At 42.7% G+C, this 23,986-nt stretch overlaps 1 protein-coding gene across 7 annotated transcripts in view; it reads left to right on the top strand.

The window, feature by feature from the left end:
• The window catches only part of DYRK3 (dual specificity tyrosine phosphorylation regulated kinase 3), a 43,290-nt gene extending 34,778 nt beyond the window's left edge, over positions 1-8,512 (top strand). For all 7 annotated transcript variants that reach the window (XM_056558000.1, XM_056558003.1, XM_056558006.1 and 4 more), the window contains exon 3: positions 1,842-8,512. In XM_056558000.1, the coding sequence (XP_056413975.1) occupies positions 1,842-3,389 (1,548 nt within the window). In that variant the 3' untranslated portion in view covers positions 3,390-8,512. The remainder of the gene's footprint in view (positions 1-1,841) is intronic.
• Positions 8,513-23,986: the final 15,474 nt, after the last annotated feature.

Raw genomic sequence — 23,986 nt, 5'->3', positions numbered from 1 at the left:
GTTCAGGCCAGCAGCATTGACATCACCAGAGTGATTTTTGCAAGTAGATTTTGCCATAACCTCAGCAAAAGTGCATAATTTTTAGAACTACCTTAACAACTGTGAAAATCCATTAGTTTTATGAATTCTTTTTAATCTACGTGTGCACCTACCAATTGCTTCGTTATATGTCTAAAAAAATACACTCGAGAGCTTTAACAGGGCACGTTGCTTGACATACATATCTTGCATTCAAGATGCTTACTGATACGTCTCACATGGACTTAAAAGGGATGATGCAGCTAGCTTACGCAAAGTAATATCTGGCAGGAGCATCCATTCATGAATCATATGCCTTCTGCACGACAAAGAACTGTATCCAGGCAGGAAAGCAATATAAATTATCAGAGCCCTGCCATGTTCCGCCCAAGACGGGTTTATTTATAAGTTGGCTCCTTTAACGCGCTTCTATTTTGAGTTCCTGTTGATGCTTCTTACATAGTCAGCATTTCTGAGTGTGCCACCAGTGACTATAATGGGAAGCAAATGTAATGGCTTGAGGAGTCTCAGTGACCATCTAACAAGTGTTTACATCCAAGGGATTCTCGCTTCAAAGAATAGTCTCTTGAGCTTAAAACGTGCAGACTTAGACTTGCAGGTATTAATAGAACCATTTTATGATCTGTCTTAATTCACTTTATCCAGACAAGTACAGCCAGTATTCACACGAAGAATCAGCTTAGACTTCTGAAGGAGACAATAAAATGCTGTATGTTTGCAGTCAGGCTATTAATGTAAATCTTACCTTCATTGTCCTTAAAGTGTTGCATTAGGGTGTTACCCATATTACAGCATAACATAATCCAAGACTTCATAAGTTATGGTTTGGAACTGAGGGGGTAGTGTGTCTCCTTGAGGAAACTGCCAAACTGTCATGCAATGCTTAATGGGAGAAAAAGTATGCAAACTAGCTTCTTTCTAAATAGGGTGGGGGGAAGCTTTCTTCTCACTGTGAAACACATTTGTCTGCACATTTCCATAATCAGGCGGACGCTAGGACCGCTCAGAAATGCGCAGTCTCATAGATGGCAATGTATATTTGAGCAGAATCCGCAGAAAGAATAAACAAGTCTGTTCTTTCTGCGGATGCCAGAATCTGAATTTCTCTGGCAGAAATGGGTTTCTGTCATGGATATTCCACCATGTGCACAATGCAGCAAAATCCCATTGAAAATAACGGGATTCTGCTGCAGCACAATATTCCGTCAGAGGTCCGCAGACATTTCGCCATGTGGACATACCCTAAGGGTCCTTGCCCCTCGTCAGTGTAAGAGCAGGGTGCTGGCTGGGTATCAACTGGAGGACTTAGGAGGTAGTGTGTCTCCTTGAGGAGGCTGCAGAACAGGCATATCTTTTTAACTTTCCATTTCTGTGAGAAATTCTGACTTGGCATAAAATCCCCAATCATGTTTCAAGGCTAAGCGATTCACATAGGTCCAACATTGGTTTGAAGAGATGCTACCATCAATAGGTGTCAGTAAGGAGCAAGCTTTGTATTTTCCTTTTGGAGGAGAGCCACATAAATTATGATATTATATAGAATGCAAAAAGGCTTTAGATGAACTGCTAAGCGATTCACATGCATATCATTTTGGCTTGCCAGGTGACTCTGTACAGCTGCAGTCTTGGCTTCTACTGAGCAGTAGTAACTCCTTTATCAATGCAGAGGTCATACATACAACTTATAGTCGAGTCTTGCATGCCCTGATGAATAATATACACTTTTCATTGTTTGTTTTTCTATAATATGCCATGCATTTTATGTGATCATACTGATTTTCTATCCTTCTTTTTCTCCTTAGATAAGTGGAAATAAGTTTACCATGAAGGATCACCAGCAAGTCAAGGTCCAGCAATTATTTGAGGACTCTGGCAACCGCAGAGTCAGTGCTGGACTACCAGGGACGGATAGTGCTTTGCCAGTACTAACTAAAGAGAAAAGTTCTGACAGTTCAGGCACCTCAAAATCAAGTGATAGCTCCACCAAGTCCTCCAAAGCCACATATTTAAGTCCAGAACAAGCACTGAAGCAATACAAACATCAGTTAACTTCTTATGAACTTCCGGAAATCGTCACCTTCCCGGAAATATATTTTATAGGCCCAAATGCTAAGAAGAGACAAGGTGTGGTAGGAGGTCCTAATAATGGAGGTTATGATGATGACCAAGGAGGATACACGTTGGTGCCTCATGACCAAATAGCTTATCGCTACGAGGTGTTAAAGGTTATTGGAAAGGGCAGCTTTGGGCAGGTGGCAAAAGTTTATGACCACAGACTTCACCAGCATTTGGCCCTTAAGATTGTCCGCAATGAGAAGAGATTCCATCGTCAGGCAGCGGAAGAGATACGTATCCTGGAACATCTAAAGAAACAGGATAAGACTGGGAGTATGAATGTCATCCACATGTTGGAAAGTTTCACCTTCCGCAATCACATTTGTATGACTTTTGAGTTGCTGAGCATGAACTTGTATGAACTGATTAAGAGGAACAAATTCCAAGGCTTCAGTCTCCAGTTAGTACGTAAGTTTGCTCATTCAATCCTACAATGCCTAGAGGCTCTGCACAGGAACAAAATCATCCACTGTGACCTCAAACCAGAAAACATTTTGCTTAAACAACAAGGTCGCAGTGGAATCAAAGTGATTGACTTTGGCTCTAGTTGCTTTGAGCATCAAAGAGTATACACCTACATACAGTCACGGTTTTATCGGGCTCCTGAGGTCATACTGGGAAGTCGCTATGGTATGCCCATCGATATGTGGAGCTTTGGATGCATTTTAGTAGAGCTTTTGACTGGCTACCCATTGTTTCCAGGTGAAGATGAAGGAGATCAGCTGGCTTGCATGATGGAGCTCCTTGGAGCACCACCTCCTAAGCTTCTAGAGCAAGCCAAGAGAGCTAAGAATTTTGTAAACTCAAAGGGCTATCCTCGATACTGCACAGTAACAACACTTCCTAATGGATCTGTGGTCTTAAATGGAAGCCGTTCTCGCAGAGGAAAGATGCGCGGTGCTCCTGGGAGCAAGGACTGGGTGGCGGCATTAAAGGGCTGTGAAGATGCTCTTTTTATTGATTTCTTAAAAGGTTGTTTGAATTGGGATCCAACAGCACGAATGACCCCAAGTCAGGCATTACGACATCAATGGATTTGCAAGAGGATGCCTAAACCCCCTGTAACAGACAAGTCCTCAGGAAAAAGGATTACCAGCCATACCAGCTCTTTTCCAGGGATTAGCTCCAAATTACCCCCAGTAGTGGGTGTGGCCAATAAGTTAAGAGCTAATTTAATGAATGACTCTAACGGGAGCATACCACTTCGAACTGTTTTACCCAAGCTAGTCAGCTAATCCCCACCAATACTAAGCACAGCAATGAGGACTTTTTGCTACCAATAACTTAACACAGTAACTGAAGGGTTTTTAGCATTTTAATTGTTTTTATTTAAAAAAAAAATGATGAAAATATTTGGCTTTGTAAAATCAGGATTTTATTTTTATTCTGTTTAAAGGGCTAAGCATTTCAATCACCATCTGGTACAAACTTGATTCTCTTTCTTATAGGTCAGTATGTTCTTTTGAACAAGTAAAGCAATAATAGAAGAATGAAGGCACACACATAGACTGTTCTGTTTACTTGTCAAGCTGTCCGTTCAGCTATTACACAATAGGAGGTACCAATAATTCCAGTTTTGCCCACATTTGCCTGCTTCACCTTGGCCAACCGTGCAGTTTGCCAAAATTGACAAACTTAAGGGAAACAAAGACTTTTAGCCATGAGAGAGAGAGAGTAGCCAAGAGCTGTTCAGTGTGCCACTTCCACTTTATCAATTGACTGGTCAGAGACATATTGACTTGAACCCCCTCCCACCCCTTGCATTCATTTAAATGTTAAAGACATATTTGTGCATTGATTGCATAATTACCATCATGGAGAGCAGTAAATAACTGAAACATTAATGTTTCTATTCTTATTTTGTTTTTCTGTCTTCGTTAGATTATGGGAGGTATGAAGAGGTATCTTGGAACTACTGAGAATTACAGCTGATAGAATTTATCTATACAAGGAAAGGAGGGTGATTTTTGTAACGTTCTTTCCTCGAAAGGTGCCCATACATCTTTAGCAGCTGTCGGCCGCATGCTTGTTTGGCTTACAGCTGTTCTTTCCAACCCCCTTTGTTTTCATGCTGAGGCTTACCCCAATGTGCATGTGTTTTAGAATGGGCAGAAGAGAAAAAGCTATAGTGACACCCATCTGCTGGTGGCTTGTCTCCAGAGAGGGCTAAGGCATCAGGCATTACAATTCTGTATACCAGTTCCTCCTTTTATGTGTCATTACCTGTCAGGGTAGAGTTGGGAGGTTGCCATGTGCACAAGATAGTTGGCCGATTTTGCTGACTTTTCTCTGTGTATTGGGACCTTTAGTATATCTTGCATGTATCTATAGTGGAATACCTACAAAATTGTGTTGACATTCTCACTGTATTTTAAGTCCGTTGTCCAATAGAAAAACAGCCATTTTCTGACTATAATCTGATCGTTTTCTAAGGACAACAGTAACCTTTTTATCTGTACATATTCTTAAAGGGGTACTCCACTGCTCAGCGTTTGGAACAAACGCTGGAGCCGATAGCTCGGGCGTGATGGCTGTCTCGCCCCCTTCCATAGACTTACCTTGAGGGGGTGGGGCGTGATGTGAAGGGGTGGGGCTATAACATCAGGAGCTACTGGCACCAGCGTTCGGAACAGTTTGTTCCAAACACTGAGCAGCGGAGTACCCCTTTAAATATTCCCAACTGTTCTTAATACAGTCTTTAAAGCAGACTCTGTCAGATGCCTTTAGCCCACAACCAGGGATATAATGTGCAGCTGGCATCTCTGTTACCTCTTTTATTGCCAAGACATTGTTTATTTGAATCCTTTCCTTTTAAGCCTTGTACTTTCTCGCACTTCACTTCAGATCCAGTGCCATTAGTTCTGATATTATTTTGAAGGTGAGGAGCCATAAGGGTGAATTCACATGTAAATTTAAGCCATACATAGAAGCAAATCCATCACATCAAAAATCGATTCCAATATCTCAACAGTATGTTTATAGAGCAGAAGAGGCTGAGCAGATTGATATAAAGTTGTCGGAAAAGATTCAGAATATACAGTATAACTTGTATAATTCAGTATAATAACAGTATAATTCTATTCTTTTATATGCCTGCTCATTCTAGGTTTAGGAGTCCAGTGGGTGGTCCTCTTTAATGATTCACAGCTATCTCTGTATGTAAACCCATACAGTGTAGACTCAGTCACCTACTAGGACCACCCTATGGACTCCTAAACCCAGAATGAGCTGGAATATATGTTAATAGAATGTAAGCTATACTGAATGTTTTTGGCCCCAAAAGTCTATATCAATAAGCTCAACTCTCGATCTGTAAACCTGATGCCCGTAGACTGGACTACATTTTATAAGGTGATAGGTTCCCATGAAACAATTATTTAAAATGTGTCCCATTTGATGCCAATGTTAGTTATATAAAGGTAATGATATTCATTCCAGCTTTGATGCTTCAGGATTTTTTTTTTTTTTTATGGAGGAGCAAAACAATGCTTATGGCAATCTTGGGGTCTGACTTGGTGCTATGTCAAGTAATGGTCATTGAGGTGCAATGCTCCATTTGTGGATCAAATGAGCAATGAGATCTATTCTTATACTGTGTTTAAATCATTTTTCACATTTAAGATACTGACTTGAATGGAATAGAATGATGAAATATAAATGCAGCGCCTGAAGAACGATAATTGTTTTTACTGGTAAATAACCTAAATGTATAAAGTCATTCCTGTCAAATATTGATCTTTCTACGGGCAGAATTAGTTGATTTCAACGTGTGCTACATTTTATTGTTCCTCCAGGATTTGCTGTGCATTTGTATATGGGGAAAGACGTCTGCCCTTGACACTCTTTATACTTTTTTAATGGCATGCTTGGATGCAGTGTGTAATTTTTTTGGGGGGTTTGAAAATATTTGAATGATGAGAAAACATTGCAGTTGGTATCAGAATATTTTATGCGGTCTGATATACTCTGCCTTGGCTTCAGTTTTTAAGCTATGTGGAATAATTTTATGTAATTTGATCAAAAAAGGTTTTAACAAATACAATTGATTTTGGATATTTACTCATAGCCATCATGGTATGTTGGAAAATTGCAGATGCTATATTATTTCCCACATACCGATCAATTCATGTCATTTAAAGGTCAGTATATATTTCAATTTTTTTTTTTTCTGCATAAACTGATGTCATGTCAAGTACACGCACCAATAAAATGTGTAATTATTGGATTGAGGTCTCTGGGACCCCCACTGATCCTGATATCCCCATTCTTAAAGGTTATATTTGATCAGCAAATGACCTTTTTGTTTAAATCAAGTTTTAGGCTAAACATATTTAAACATATACACTTTATAACACTTTTATATGTCATGCTTGTTGGCAAAACATTAACCTCTCTAATATAATTCATAATTTTTTAATCTTTTTATGGAAATCATGACCTGTCTGGCTGCAGCATCATCTTTGTCCCAGCTGAAGCACAAGCTTGGACAAAGTTCAGGAAGTGAGAGCGGGACGAGTACTTCTTTGTGCTCAATCCTGTCCTATCAGACTACTGTCTGAAAACAGAGGAGAGGGTTACAAAGCAGCCTGCAGTGATTGGATGAAGAGACCCAGCACAGCAGACTCTGGGCAGCAGTAAAATGCATGGTGGGTGATGCAATCTTAGTGCTTGCTTCCAACATGCCCCTTCCTGAGCAGTGGGTGTCAGAATGAGTGAGCAACAGAACAGAGGCATTTGCTAAACACATAAAGACATGTAAAGCATCTGTATGACCTAATGAGTAAAATATTTGAGCATTGTTTTTTTCTGTGATATGACAGATAAGCTTTAAGATTTATTGGTGTTTTTTTTCTTCCCTATTTTACTATCTATATTTCAAAATAGTCCTAAAATGTTTAAGTTTTCATTCTGGCCACTAAGCCTAATAATTAGCTGACACTTTTTGTTCTGTGCAGAAAACTTTTCAGCAAGCTTTCCCTTTTCATCACAGGCAGGATTATAGTAAAAGGTGACACTAATATATAAATAGGACAGGTCCTGTCAATTAACCATAGGTGATGATCAAAACTTAACATCCCACCCCTTCCTGCACAATGACCTCTGCCCATGTCACAAAGCATGCTTAGAAAACTCTCCATCAAAGTCTACAGGAACCCCTTATGTCTCTTGTTTCCTTTGCCCACGGAGCTCGCTGTAAAGCATATCTCTTAATGCTGTGCAGAAATCTCAGACAATATGACTGCCCCATAATAATGTACAAAAAACTAATAAATAAAAAAAAATTGAAATAAGGCCTGTGTAGCTCTTCGCTGAATTGAGGTGATATGGTAAAGGCCTTTTTCGGATTTCTTCTTCTTCTTTACCTCAGACATTCTTTGAAGTTCAGTAGAGTTTATGGATAACAAAACATAGGTTAAAAGATAAAGCATTGTTTAGATAAAGGCAAAAAAGAAAGTGATTGAATGTAATGTAAGGTTTATACGTTGAGAGGCTTCTGTATGTATCGAGTGGATCTGTTTAGAACCTTCATGAGGGAAAAAGCCTCTATTGTGCGGCAAATCAGACATAAGAGGGTTAGTACATATGACAGAATATCTGCATTTAAGACCAGATCTGAGACAGGATTTTATCCTTTTATGATGGGGTTTTCATGTCCATGAAAGTGCAAGATGAAACTGAAGCAGTCACGTGCGCCCATCACAGGTGTCTCTAGGGACAATGGCAGAGAGATCAGAAGTATAATGAGGGCGGATGACATTGTAGATCAGAAGCAGCAATGACAAAGCACAGGATAAACAACAATACGACGTGACACACCCGAGTATACTTCCCTATCCATAGTGGGGCTTGTTTGGGGGGAGGACTTGTGTTTTATAAATAAATAAAATGTACAATGTAGCTGAAAAGCTCAACAATAGCGCAAAGCTAGACTAAGCACAGTAACCTCCCTGTGTCCCTCTAGCTGAACGACTCTAAGCCCCTTTAATCCCTGAGAGGAAGAGAGATGTAATTCCCTGTTAAGAGACCTGGACTTCACTGCTTTGTATGTGACGGGATGTTTTTCTGCTATGCACTACATACGTTTTCTTAGGTCATTCAGTGCTGGTTTCCTGTAAATAGAATACGTACAGGAAATCCTGTGTGCAGTCATACCACTTGGGTTAGTTGCTGGAGTGATATATGCTGTCACATTCTTCAGTTCATAGGTTTCCTTAAAAAAGGAAAACCATAGTGGGGCCCACTTATGAGTAAACTCTTTTAGTTAGAGACATTCTCCACTTCAGCTATTTCTGCCCACATCCTAGGACGTCCTCTATATATAAGACAAAAAGGTACCCGCACTCACAGCGAGGAAACAGCAGACAAACTTCTATGGCATCTCGGACAGATCCGACTTCAGGCTGACAGCCGGGAGCTCAGAGTGGAGGCGACTGCCGGCAAAGTTTCGCGCAGATCGCGCTTCTTCCGGCCTCGTACGAGGCCGGAAGAAGCGCGATCTGCGCGAAACTTTGCCGGCAGTCAGCTTCACTCTAAACGCCCTTCTGTCAGCCTGAAGTCTGATCTGTCCGAGATGCCATAGAAGTTGGTCTGCTGTTTCCTCGCGGTGAGTGCGGGTACCTTTTTGTCTTCTTATGTATGCTATTGAGTGACTTCGGGTTTCTTGGTTCCCAGCACCTCCGGACCCACAGGCATTAGCCTCCACAGTACATGCGGACACGATTGGTCTTTCTCCACAGCAGTGCCCTCTAGCTTGTTAGTTAATATCGTCCTCTATATATGGATATCCAGGCTTGTGAAGGAGATTCTGAAGTGGCTCTGAATCAATCAATGCATATGACCCTATGCAGATATGACTTCAGGATATGTTGGAAAGATATGTTTGCATACATTTTTGAATAAACTTTTGTCTCCTATTTAATGTGGCTAAAAAAATACTCTCTCTCCAGTAGTTATGGGAGATAGATAAGACTGGATATAACTGGTGGGGATCACTGTAACCTATTTAAAGATGCTATTTTACCCCAGTCTGTCTGTAGCAGAAGGATGCAACTTTCAAAGGTCATTTTTGGACAGCGGAATTCTATTCAAGGTTGTGCAAGATCATGGAGGGAAAATTGACCTTATATTTGCATGGAGTATTAAATTTGATGCGGCCAATTGTCAGTAACTTTAGCGATGGACTGTTATTTATTAAAGTTTTGATTTCGGACTTGTGAATAAGAGTGTTTGTTCAAGCTATTGCTCTGCATAAGATGTAATACCCTAGTTTATTGTTAATTCATCTTGCAGGGGTGTTAAATGGAGCATTGTGGGGTTCTAAATACTACGAACGGATAGATGAGCTTTTATGAAGCACCTTTTGAGTATTAACATATTGCTAAATTTTATCGGACATTTTCTGATAAGAACTGCAATGTCTAGGGTTATTTTTTAAAATGGCTTTATCATCACTTATTATTATTATTATATTATTTTTTTTTCAGTCCCATATAAAAATGTATGGGATGTCTCCCACTTATTTGGACTGGCAAATGCTAATTCAATACACTTGAAACCCTACAAGATTTTGTTGCTGGTACTACCATAGGTGGAGTTGGTTTTGTTTTATGCCGTAAATACATTGTTTGTAAACATGAATTAATTGAAATGATTTTGAAGAACCCAGAGGCGCTATTGCTGCAAAGAATTAAGATCTTATCCATAGCAACCAGTCAGAATCCAGCTGTGTAACATTGGGTAGAAAATGAGACTTTGGCTAGGTTAATACTATGTATTGGCAGTCCCTTAGAGGTATCTGTCTGCATCCTGCCGAAAACTGGATGCCGACATACACAGTAACGAAAGCGGTGGATGCCATTCATTTCAGTGGCTCGAACGAAGTTACTGACTGGTGACTTAATTCGGGACGTATGCACCTTCCTTAGCGGACTTAAAAACATGGTCTACTGCATTGTCCCATCTGCTTAAAATAGTGCATACGTGACTCTCTTCGGGCTTTTGAAGTGAAAGTCCTTCCCTTCTCTCCATTACCGTATATATTGGCATCACATTTTCGGCTGGCTGCCAAGAGATACCTCTGAGGGACCTTGTCTCAAAGTGGTATTGTATAAAGACTGCTGGCTGATGAGCAGATCAGAGTTTATTTAAAGGGGTACTCCACTGTTCAGCGTTTGGAACAAACTGTTCCGAAAGCTGGAGCAGATGCCGGCAGCCTGTGACATCATTGCCCCGCCCCCTCATGACATCACGCCGCCCCCTCAATGCAAGTCTATGGGAGGGGGCGTGACAGCCGTCACACCCCTCCCATAGACTTGCATTGAGGGGGCGAGGCGTGACATGAGGGGGCGGGGCCATGACATCACGAGCTCCCGACTCCAGCGTTCGGAACAGTTTGTTCCAAACGCTGAGCAGCGGAGTACCCCTTTAAGAAGCCTTATTACATGACTCAACAATCATTTGGGCATCACTGGATTGTTCATGCGGCCCTTTACATCCATGATCGGCCATACATCCTCTTTTAGATGAGTAAATCCTATGCAATTCTTTCTCTGATAATACAATGAGCAAACTTACATTTTATGGGGTACATCATTTTGTACTGCTCAATGTTGAGTAACCTATAGTAATGTTTTGCACACTGCTCCATAACTTTTCACTCCAATATTCCCATTTGAAAGCTGCTTGTAAGATCAAAAACTTTCCAGATACAACAGTTGCAAAATGTTTACACTTTAAAAGAACAATCCCATCATACATTCTGCTCTGGCCACGTGCTTGTTCAATTTTCATTGATCTATTTTCTTTTCTTGTACCTACTGTGAGATGTTTTGTATATATGTGGCACTTTGAGTATGTGTGGTTTGTAGACATTGAAGGTGTTTTTTTTTTTTTTCTTTTAATGTGACGTGTGGGATATGCAATCCTTTGGATCCAGCATCATATTTCTACCAAAAAAGTGTAAAACAAAATATGCAAATATTTGTTACAACATTTGTAAAGTAGGGTCCAGTTGTATTATCTGTCCATAATGAAATAAAGAGATTTTTTTGAAAATGGTATACCTGTCAGTTGAGTTTTGATGTCATCCAAATATTTCATGAACTTAAATTACCGGTAAGTTACATTTATGACCAATTGGATAAGAACCTATAGTATTACCCATTACGTATCAACATCTGCTGCATTGCTTTCAAAGAATACATACATCTCCAAAATAACACATATGTATTAGGTAAAACCCAGTGGGATTTATTTTATTCATATATAGGTGATCCTGAACATTTTAAAGGCATATCTATTCATTTAACGTATCTACTGAGTTTATTTTATATCACATTTTGACCTTAGTGACACACCACCGGTCATATATTTTAAACTATTTTATATGGTACATACCACTGTTGTTTAAATTTTATTATCTAAATAAAATATTTTCCTAAATATCTGTGACCTTGAGCCCCAGATTTTGATCTCATATTCTGTATTTTCTCAGACACCGTGGGTATAGGTGTCAGCTGGGCGTCTCAGGTCTATTTGGGGATCAGTGTGACAAGAGCCTCTCCAATTTTGCACATATCCCCTGCTATAGTGTCTAATCCCTGAGACTGGCTATTTCTAGTAGGGAAACTGTCCCACTTCTTTTGTATGACCTATCCTTATGTAGAAAACTAAATTAGGACTGAGCTGCAATACTAGTGAAACACTACTATATGGTTAAAGGGGTACTCCGCTGCTAGACATCTTATCCCCTATACAAAGGCTGTCTAATTGCGGGGGTCCCGCTGCGATCTCCCGCGGCACCCGGCGGTCTAAAAAAACGACTGGTTCCTGCAACAGTGATCGTGATATCATGCCATGCCCCTCCATTCATGGTAATGAGAGGGGCGTGACCGAGAATTCACGATCACGGCCTCCGGCTCCGAGCGTTCTGAACGAAATGTTTAGAATGCTGGAGCACAGGAGTACCCCTTTAAACCAATGTGCCTGTGTAAATAATGACAAATCACCACAGACTCTTCATTATGCTGATTGGTGGGGGTACCAGAGGGTGTACCCCCACAAATTAAACTATCTTAAAGGAGAACGCCAGAATAGAAAAATTGTCCTCCGTACTGCCGGCAGTAAAAAAAAATAGATACATACCTTCCAGCCAATCGCCGGCCGAGTCAGGACTTCGCTGCGGCCGGTGATTGGCTGGAAGGTATGTATCTATTTACATAGGCTGAGCAGCAGTGTGACGTTACACTGCTGCTCAGCCTATCACCGGCCGAGTTGGGACTTCGCTGCGGCTGGTGATTGGCTGAGTGCAGTATGACTCTCCAACCACCGGCAACCAGGAAGAGGATCGCGGCCGAGACCGGAGTGGGTTACTGGGGGGTTACTCTATTCTGGAGTTCTCCTTTTAAGGCCCTCCACGTTCACCCATGGGAAAACCTCTAACTCCAAGTGAACTGGTTTTGATCTTAGTAAAATCTTCTAGTAATGCTATGGGCAACTCAGATGTTTATAGCTGCAGAACATATGGTGCATTATTGGTTTCTGGGGGAAAAAGAACACTACTTTTTGTTTTTTTATTGTCCTCAATACAATAGTGGGTTCTATTAAACTAGTGATGTATTCTTATTGCAATATGACCTATTGTCCACATTGGTAGCAGCATTTGTCAGCTAACTAATATCCACGTGCTTAGGGAAACATGAAAGTCTCATGGTACATACTCGCCCTTATAGAAGATGTCCTGAGCTGCTCACTTGGCTGGCTCTTGGATGATTTTGTTGAGCTCAGCATATGTACTTTAATCCTGCCTTACAAGGGAACAGCTGATGCTGCATCGGAGACACCAGTCAGAGCATACAACAGCAAGCCTGTATACCATAGACAGCACAGCTATGGTCATGATCCCCAAGCTCAAACTTTTTACAAGCTGTTATGTCTGAATTTTTATTTATAACCTGATGTGAAAATATTTTACGATGCTTGTCGGGACGATGCCTTAAAGATCCACAGTATCTGTAGGAGATTCTAAATGTATAACGTGTATAAATATAACTTTGCTATTTTATTTTAAATAGTTATTTCACTAATGCAATATTACATTCCAAAGGTATAACAGGCACGTTGAGGAAGATGCAGTAAAACATCATGCAAAAGTTTAAAAAAAAAGTTTACCTAGTTATTTAGTTTTAGCAGGTTGCAGTAGACCCGGTGGGGAGGAATTAGGCATGTCGGCAGTCTGTTTTACTTTGTGAACCACATTCCGTTTTCAGGGATAGTCAGGGACCATCTCTAAGTGAAAATGTGGAGAAACAAGAAATCATGACATTTGCTGATAAATATTTTACACTAAGGGGTGACACAGATATTTAAACCCTCCCAAACTGCTAGTGATGGGTGGTTAGGTTATGTCTACAATAATGTAAATTGCCTGTACATAGGATTATAATAATGCAAGACTTCCATGCTAAGATACACATAAGGAGGTAGCTCTTGAGCCTTTGGTTTAGAAATCACTGCTGTAGCACAATAATTGCTTTATAGGTGCTAATATGGCGGTTTTCCTTATGCTTCTAGCTAGAAGAGGTCAGTAACATAAGGAGCTGATCAATATATTTACACTAAGGAATTAATGGCTGTCCCATTGACATGAATGGAGGGGGCGTGGCATCACGTCTCCGGTCCTGGAAACACCGAGGTTTCCGAGACTGGAGCAACAGCCTGGCATAGAATGCGGGTGCTGCATGGAGATGGCGGGGGGACTCCCGCGATCAGACCTCTTATCCCCATAAGATGTCTATGGCTCACGTAACCTAAATAAAGACGCTCAGATCTAACCTTAGACGTAGGTTACACTGAGAATTTGTGCTTAGGATCCATTTAGCTTCAGTTTGTAATAAAGCTTATTGTCAGTCTATACCATCTTACCATGTCACAGAGCACGTTCTTTCCCACAATCCCCCTTGCTTTCATATGCAGAAGATACTAGCAAGCAATATGCAGTGGAACAGAGCATGTGTGACTGTCTAGTTATGTTATTCATAACAAGGGCAACAGGGAGAAACGAAGAAGGCACATGGGGGATTAGTAAATTTATATATATCACTCAAACTGTACATTTCCAGAAACGCGTGTACATTTGAAACTTCTTTTGTTACACAAAGTATTAGTTTAGACCTATTTTATTTTTGTGGTAAAACCCCCTTTTTGGTTTTCATCCTATAAAGCTGGACACCAAACAAAGGGACAGTGTATTGTTTTTTGTTTTTTTTTTGCTCTGAAGTTGCTATTTGAGACAAAAAGTGGACAGAATGGGGGTTTCAATCCTGCATGTTAGGACAACAGAGAGAATGTTAAAGCGCTTCCTGTACCATTTACGTCAGGCTCTATCAACAGACTGGTTAGTGTAGATCTTTCCTATACCCAAATAGTTGGAAAGGTTACTAGCAAAGTCATTGCATTCCTTCCTTTCTGGCCCTACAGGCCTGATTTATACTCGTGTGGTTTTTCTCTATAGGCAGATTCTTGGAATCTCTAAGAAGGGGCCTTCCATCTCTAAATCCGCAATCTACACCTTACGGCTAAGCAGGAAAATGTGACTGCGAGAGGCTTGTTATCGAGGCCATACTTAACTAATGTATATTACAAATATACATATTTTTATTATCTACATTATGTAAAAAGTATTTGTAAATGCCATGTACACTTTAAGGTCTACTACAATAGTATTTGGATAATGTTTGGTCTCACAAGATCTCAGGACTGATCTTTTCCGAGTTGTGAATTTCTGCCATGGCAGGTTTTCTGCATTCTTTAGTATATAACAAAACAAGCCTTTGTTCACTCCTATGCTCCAGCGATGCCTCAGGTGTCCTGCTCCAGGCCCTGCTGCTGAAACTCTGCCGCAGAAAGGCTGCCCCAATTAAAACTCCCAGAGAGAAAAATGCTGCAAGTTGGCAATCAAATTGCAAGTCTGAATGAGCCCTTAAGGTATAATTCTACGTAATTTATATTCAGTTGCAGAATATATTCTCCTGCTGTCAGTTTATCAAAAACATTTTCAGAGCTCCGAGCTTAAAGGGGAACTCTGCTACTTAAGACATATCCCTACTCCACAGGATAAGGGATATATGTCCGACCGCTGGGAACCCCCGCAATCTCTGCCTGGCGGCTCTGTTCTCCCCATGTATGGAGCAGCGACCACTCCATCCATGAGCGTTGTATTTCTAGCTCTGCCATAGAGGTGCGTGGAAGGGATTGGTCAGCCACTGCTCCATGCGGTGGTTTACACAGCTTTGTGCACAGAGTAGTCTTCTCTGTGCATCGGGAAGAGCCGGGTCGCTGAGCAGATTACGGGGGGGGGGTCAAGCAGTCATCAAACCCCCTGTAAACAGTGTTTCCCTACCAGTGTGCCTCTAGCTGTTGCAACTGCATCTCCCAGTATGCCCATGACAGCCACAAGCTGTCCATACATGCTGGAGGAGTGCCTTAATCTGTCCCACCGCTTAAGGTACTGCTTTTCAAGTCCCATTTGTTATTGTGCTGCCGTAAGATGACCAGGAAAACAAAAACATACTTACCAACATTATTATTTCCTGGGGTCCATAGGCAGCAGAAGCTTCTCACCAGTGATTGCTACATAACAAATGCACTGGCTCCTTGTTTGCTTTAGAAAGTAAAATTTCAATGCTTAATTGATTTTTTTCCTCATTAACCTGTGTCTGTCTGGTTGAAGCCTCTTAGGTACAATCAATTAGTAATTGTGCTGCCTATGGACTCCAGAAAATGAACATTTTGATAAGTAAATTGTTTATTTTTAGCACAAGACGGCAACATAACACAATGTGAAAAAGTTGAAAGGGTCTGAAGTTTAGACTCTGAAGACTTCCCAAATGCATTGTACGAGCAGCATACAGCCATGTGCATGAAGCCTAAGGGAAAGGTAGATCCACACTGACTGGCCTGGGCACGCCCATGGGTTTTTCCGGTCTCCTTCCAGGTACCAATGTTTTAAAGCTGACCAGGAGGATTAGAACAAAATGTGTGCTTACTCTACCCTTCCCTCAGTGTAACTCTGCTGTGGATCTGATACAGTATTGCTAGAGTGACTCTTTTAGAATAAAATCTAACTATATTCCTGGACAACCTCAGCCAGACAGGGCGGTGAAGCACAATGAGAAACCCCACTGACATCACATCACTTTCTATGAGAAACTGCTCCATTTTTCTTTTTGACTAGTTTTTATTTAGTTTTCTTTTAGGGACTTATACGTAAGACTATTTTCATACAACTGTATTACAGCTCATTTTACGGTCTGTAGTACAACCGCAATACTCTGAACTTCCCATGGTTCTACGGAACTAAACTTAGGTCACCACAGGCTCCTAAAATACGGCTTTAGAAAGCAGCTACTGTATTACAGCGTCAATCTTACCCTGACCGCAGGGTCTAATAATCTTAACTAGCCGAATCAAATGAACTCTGGATAGGCAAGGGGGTCATAATCCTAGAATAGGAAAGCCCTATATTAGGAAACCATGGCATTTGATAGTTTAAGAACATTTCCCCTGATTTATTTATTTGAATATTAAATGTATGACACAACATGTCTGCTGCAAAAATAACAATTCTCCAAAATAACCAGTTAGTTTATATTGGTTCATATCAGTAACATTATAGCAGTCTTACAGCAGGCCAGATTTGACACTCTCTGTGCCAATGGAAATTCCATCTGTGTGAGTTGAATAAAAGAACAAGAATAGCAACAAAGACAAAATGACTGCTGCCTTAAATAATACTGACCTAAATATGTAAACTATAAGCATTACATAGCATCGGTTCAGATTTAGTGAGACAAAGGGCAATGCACTTATATTACATAATACATATAATAGGGATGTACATATAGCGTGATTCTTCCTATACAGTGGTCCCTCAACATACGATGGTAATCCGCTCCAAATGGGCCATCGTTTGTTGAAACCATCGTATGTTGTGGGATCCGTGCAATGTAAAGTATAGGACAGTGGTCTACAACCTGTGGACCTCCAGATGTTGCAAAACTACAACACCCAGCATGCCCGGACAGCCAACGGCTGTCCGGGCATGCTGGGAGTTGTAGTTTTGCAACATCTGGAGGGCCGCAGGTTGAAGACCACTGTTAAAGGAAGTTGTACTCACCTGTCCCTGCTGCTCCGGACTGTCACTGCTCGTCACCGCTGCCCGGGATGTCGCCTTCCATCGCTGCCACCGCATTTCCGAGGTGTCCCCGACGCTCCGGCAAGGCCTCTGCTTCCCCTGCATCCTCGCTCTCTGTCGCCGCCATCACGTCGCTACGCACGCCGTTCCTGTTGGATGACGTCGATGGAGAGCGCCGACGATGCAGGGATCCCGAAGAGGACGCGCCGGAGCCCCGAGGACAGGTAAGTGACCGTAAACGGCTATCCGGTGGCAGCTGAAGCAGTCTGCGCTGCCGGATAGCTGTTTATGCGATGGCCCCGACATACAAAATCATCGTATGTTGATGCTGCCTTCAACTTGCGATGGCCTCTCAGAGGCCATCGCATGTTGAAATTATCGTATGTCGGGGCCATCGTAGGTCAAGGGGTCACTGTATTCAGAATAGCTGTTTTCTTTGGTGATAAATGTATCAGTCACCTGTAATATGTGTGCATGGGCAAGATATATATAATGCACATACACACACGTTACAGGTAACACGGCTCTCTAATACGGCACCCATAAAAATCTATGGGCCCATATTTTACTTCTGTATGTATCCATCTTCATAAAAAGGGTTAGGAAGGAATTTTCTTATGGATTCATTGAGAATCTGAGAAAATAAAAAAAACTTTTTAAAATAATTTCCGTGGGTGAAATCTATTTATTCTCCCTACAGGCAGGCCAGGCACAGGTTCCTGTGGACAGGACTATGAGGGAGATTTATTAAAACCTGTGTAGAGGAAAAGTGGTGCAGTTGCCTATAGCAACCAATCGATCGCCTATTTCATTTTTCAGAGGCCTTTTTAAAAAGTAAAAAAAAAATAATAATCTGGTTGCTACGGGCAACTGCTCCACTTTTACTCTGCACAGGCTTTGATAAATTCCTCTCAATGTCTAAGTCACATCATGTTCACATACTGTATGTCAGTTTTAGGGTAGGGTCACAGGTAACAAATCCGCAGCATATTTTGTGTATCTGTCAATTACCGACCCTAGAGTGAGGGTCGCTGCTACAAGCACACACGCAGTACGACTGTAGTAAACTGCACCCAAGCGCAGTTTACTCACAGACATCGCGGCCGCTTCTCCGCTCCCTGAGCTAGGCAGGACGCGCCAGCAATGTCTGGGAGTAAACTGCGCATGTGTGCACAATTTACTATAGTCGTGCAGATCCTGCCAGATTGCTGCTACGAGCGGACACACAGGCACAGACAGAGGGCTCACTCTAGGGTCAGTCATCGGCGGATCCGTTATGGGAGACCCTACCCTAAATAGCAGGAATAGCGCAAGCATGGAGTGCAATTTTTCCTATTAAAGCTACAGACACCATGGCAGAACAAAATTGGACCTCCTCTGTAAGTCAATTGGGTCTGTTGGATGGTGGAAAAGGCATAGCTTAAATTTATAGGATTTGATCTGTACCATCCAGATGACATTACTGGAGTGGTGTTTGATTCTAGTATTGTACCCATTTTCGGTGTACATTCATAACTTTTCAATATGACTTACTACTGTAGAATTGTGTTCAAAATTCCAGAGCTCATGTTTTCCTTAAGGGAACCTGTTACCAGTTTTATGCTGGCCAAACCACAGACAACATAAAAGTGGTGCAGGCAGCCAGGGCCAGATTAAGGCTGCCTGGAAGACGGAGCACTTCATTATGATGCCCCCCGACAGTTCCCCCACATTAGGTGCAGTATAGTTCCCCCACATTAGTTTGGCTGTATAGTTCCCCCACATTAGGTTGTAGTTCCCCCACATTAGGTTGGCAGCATAAGTCCCCGCACATTAGGTTGGCAGTATATGTCTCCACACATTAGGTTGGCAGTACAGTTCCCCCACATTGGGTGCAGTATAGTTCCCCCCACATTAGGTGCAGTATAGTTCCCCCACTTTAGGTGCAGTATAGTTTTCACATTAGGTGCAGTACAGTTCCCCAGATTAGGTGCAGTACAGTTCCCCCACATTAGGTGCAGTATAGTTCCCCCCACATTAGGTGCAGTATAGTTCCCCCACATTAGGTGCAGTATAGTTCCCCCACATTAGGTGCAGTATAGTTGCCCCACATTAGCCGCACTATAGCTCCCCACATTAGGTGCAGTATAGCTCCCACATTAGGTGCAGTATAGTTCCTCCACATTAGGTGCAGTATAGTCCCCCACAGTAGGTGGAGTATAGTTCCCCCACATTGGGTGCAGTACTGTTCCCCCACAGACATACAGCCTTCAGCCATATACAGTGTATGGCTGGAGGTTTTATGCCTGTTTACTGCCCCACTTCAGTATAACGACCACCGGTCCAGGGTTACAATCCCAGGGCCGATTGTATACTCTGATGCCATGGCAGTGTGCACCCATGTATTAGGCTGTTGTGCCGGCTATCTTTCTTTTTTTCTTGTGTGTACAATTCAGGGGGTAATGGCACCCTGTTTAGCTGTGCACCCCTCCCCCTTTCTCACAGGTGGAGTTTTAAATGGATCCAGCATGTCACCCAGTCAGAGGCTATATGCCCAGCAGAGGTGAGTGGATAGTTGAGTGTTAGGCTCAGAATTTGTGCTAGGTTCCATCCTAAATGAGGCCACCTCCCCGTGGTGGATGGGGGACACGTTTTGATCAAAAAGTGCGCTAAGAGCCTCAATTTTTTTGACCAATGTGTGCTTCTGCAATCCTCTTTTTTTGTATACTCTGATGCCATGGCAGTGTGCACCCGTGTATTAGGCTGTTGTGCCGGCTATCTTTCTTTTTTTCTTGTGTGTACAATTCAGGGGGTAATGGCACCCTGTTTAGCTGTGCACCCCTCCCCCTTTCTCACAGGTGGAGTTTTAAATGGATCCAGCATGTCACCCAGTCAGAGGCTATATGCCCAGCAGAGGTGAGTGGATAGTTGAGTGTTAGGCTCAGAATTTGTGCTAGGTTCCATCCTAAATGAGGCCACCTCCCCGTGGTGGATGGGGGACACGTTTTGATCAAAAAGTGCGCTAAGAGCCTCAATTTTTTTGACCAATGTGTGCTGCTGCAATCCTCTTTTTTTGTATACTCTGATGCCATGGCAGTGTGCACCCGTGTATTAGGCTGTTGTGCCGGCTATCTTTCTTTTTTTCTTGTGTGTACAATTCAGGGGGTAATGGCACCCTGTTTAGCTGTGCACCCCTCCCCCTTTCTCACAGGTGGAGTTTTAAATGGATCCAGCATGTCACCCAGTCAGAGGCTATATGCCCAGCAGAGGTGAGTGGATAGTTGAGTGTTAGGCTCAGAATTTGTGCTAGGTTCCATCCTAAATGAGGCCACCTCCCCGTGGTGGATGGGGGACACGTTTTGATCAAAAAGTGCGCTAAGAGCCTCAATTTTTTTGACCAATGTGTGCTGCTGCAATCCTCTTTTTTTGTATACTCTGATGCCATGGCAGTGTGCACCCGTGTATTAGGCTGTTGTGCCGGCTATCTTTCTTTTTTTCTTGTGTGTACAATTCAGGGGGTAATGGCACCCTGTTTAGCTGTGCACCCCTCCCCCTTTCTCACAGGTGGAGTTTTAAATGGATCCAGCATGTCACCCAGTCAGAGGCTATATGCCCAGCAGAGGTGAGTGGATAGTTGAGTGTTAGGCTCAGAATTTGTGCTAGGTTCCATCCTAAATGAGGCCACCTCCCCGTGGTGGATGGGGGACACGTTTTGATCAAAAAGTGCGCTAAGAGCCTCAATTTTTTTGACCAATGTGTGCTGCTGCAATCCTCTTTTTTTGTTCCTCCACATTAGGTGCAGTATAGTCCCCCACAGTAGGTGGAGTATAGTTCCCCCACATTGGGTGCAGTACTGTTCCCCCACAGACATACAGCCTTCAGCCATATACAGTGTATGGCTGGAGGTTTTATGCCTGTTTACTGCCCCACTTCAGTATAACGACCACCGGTCCAGGGTTACAATCCCAGGACCGAAGGAGCAGAGGTCGGAACACAGAAGATGACGTGCTGCTGGTAACACTTAACATGCGCGCGTCCTCCTCGATGCTCCGCTCAGCTTTTCTCGTATGGGCGCACGCAGGGACGTCAATGACGTCCCTATGTGCGCTACTTCCCGGCGGCCCCTGCGTTTTTAAAGTTAACGCGGAGGCCGCCGCAAAGAGGTAACCACCGGGACACACTTGTGTCCTGAAAAGATTTTTTGGGACACAGGGATGTCCTGAATGTGACGGGGGCCCCCTGCGGGCCCGTAGCAGGCGCTCCATGAGCGCCAATGATGATCTGGCCCTGCGGGCAGCAACCCCGATATAGTTTTATTAATTCTGTGATGCCCAGAGAAATCATTGTTTAAAAAAAGCTGCTGAAACCTGGGTATCTAGTCAATGGGTGTTTCCTGGAGGCTGCTCTCCACAGGAAAAGGGCACTTGCAGGGCAGAGAGCAGTGGCTGGGAACCTCCCCAATGAATAGTTACCCAAGGGAATATGGGGAATATATACAGTCAGTCCCATGATCTTTATTACTACTGTGTTTTTACTGTACTTAGGGGGAAGTTTATGAAACCTTGTGCAAAGGAACGATGGAGTAGTTGCCCATAGCAACCAGTTAAATTAATTTCAAGCCTCCTGAAAATGAAAGCTTGAATCTGATTGGTTGCTGTGTTCATTTTTCATAAATCTCCCCCATATATCTATTTTATTCAGGAGGACCAAGGCCTTATAGAAGCCCCTTTACAAATAATAATGTTACTGAAAACAACCCCCAGAGCTGGGAAAAACACCATAATATCCTGTTGAAAATGAAAAATCCTCTTTACTTGCTCTACATGCCCCGCAATAGTATTATAGGTCAGAGCAGGTGAGTTTAACATCTTTTTTATTTTTAAGCCAGCACGAATCAGTAACTAAAATTTGGTAAGGCTGGACTACCCCTTTAAGTTCAATGTATAAACTGTATGCAGTAACCCCCCTCCAATTCCGTAGGTGTGGCTGTAGGCACATCAAATTTTATGCCATGTTTTATTCTTGCTTTGTGCTTATTATTGTTCAAAAACCACTTGTCTTCATCAGTGTTCATTTTCCTCCCAGTACAGGAGTTTCTGCCCTGTACGGCGGACTCCATACAGTGACCCCCCCCCCCTGCACTTGTGTTCTACCTACTTACTTAAAGGGGTATTCCGCTGCTCAGCATTTGGAACAAACTGTTCCGAAAGCTGGAGCAAGCGCCGCCGGGAGCTCGGGATGTTATAGCCCTGCCCCCTCAAGACGTCACGCCCCACCCCCTCAATGCAAGTCTATGGGAGGGGGTGTGACGGCTGTCATGCCCCTCCCATAGACTTGCATTGAGGGGGCGGGGCTAGGACGTCACAAGCTCCTGACTCTAGCGTTCGGAACGGTTTGTTCCAAACGCTGAGCAGCGGAGTACCCCTTAAGGACGGACCCATTTTATTTACCTTAATGACCAGGCTCTTTTTTTTTTTTTTTTTACATATATCTCTTTAAATGGTAATAACTTTAGAATGCTTTTTTGGAGCGGAGAAATTCTGAGATCGTGCTACCTTTTCGACACTTGCTACCTTTTGATCTTTTTTTTTATTCCACTATATGTCCCAAAATTGGCAAATTTTGTTCTTTTTTTTTTTTATTTGCTTTTTTTTTTTACGGCGTACACTGTGCGGGATATTTTACATTATAGTTTTATAGAACACATCATTATGGATGTGGCAATACCTATTATGTATATCATTTGTGTTTTTGATCTTTTTTGGTAATAATACAGGGCTTTTATTGGGAATTTTTAATTAAATTTTATTATTTTACAGGTTATACTATGCTGCAATACATTTGTACTGCAGCACAGTATGACCTGATCAGCTGCACACAATACAGCCTGTGCGATCCAGCCTGTGGCTGGATCTCACAGGCTTCCGTAGCAGGCAGACAGGAGGTCATGATCTGACCTCCTGCTGCCATGGCAACCAGCAGTGACCCGCGATTGTATCGCCAGGCCGCCGTTGGGGAACAGGGGGTCAACACCATAGATGCGTGATCAGGATTGATCAGCATCTATATGGTTAATGCTGCCGGGACTGGCACGATCGCAGCTGCGGCGGGACTCCGACTGTGATTGACAGCCGGGTCCCGCCGCTCATTTCCTGCGCGGCCTGCGGCAGTGCCAGAGACCGCTAGGACGTATGTATACATGCCAGCGCCCGAACATGTCGGGTGCTGGGACGTATGCGTGCGTCCTATATCGGGAAGGGGTTAAATGCCTATGTTATTCAGTACGATGTACATAAAATGTGTTATAGCTTTAAGACCGGTTGTCATGTGATTGTAATCCAGTGAGGTATCAGTGACCTAAGGGTGACCTATGGGATCCCTCCTAGTCTCCCCATATAAGCCCTGGGAGGAGCTAGCTAACTCTCTTAGCTCTTATGCTTGTATGCTGAGGAACAGTGAAGTCAAGTCCTAGGTGTGTGGCTGGAGTCCAGAGGAGGCCTAAAGTCAATCAAGCAGCCACGGATTCTCAAGTCCATTGCCGCATAGGTCAAGTCAAAGCCTGGTAAGCTACAGAAGGGGTGAAGTCTTTCATAGTCAAGTCAGTCCAAGTCATCCTGTCTCAAGTCAGTGTGGCCTGCATCCAAATTGTCCAAGTTCACT

This window comes from Hyla sarda, chromosome 2, assembly GCF_029499605.1.
Source record: "Hyla sarda isolate aHylSar1 chromosome 2, aHylSar1.hap1, whole genome shotgun sequence".
In the NCBI taxonomy this organism is placed as follows: domain Eukaryota; kingdom Metazoa; phylum Chordata; class Amphibia; order Anura; family Hylidae; genus Hyla; species Hyla sarda.
This window is presented reverse-complemented; position numbering and strand designations above follow the sequence as displayed.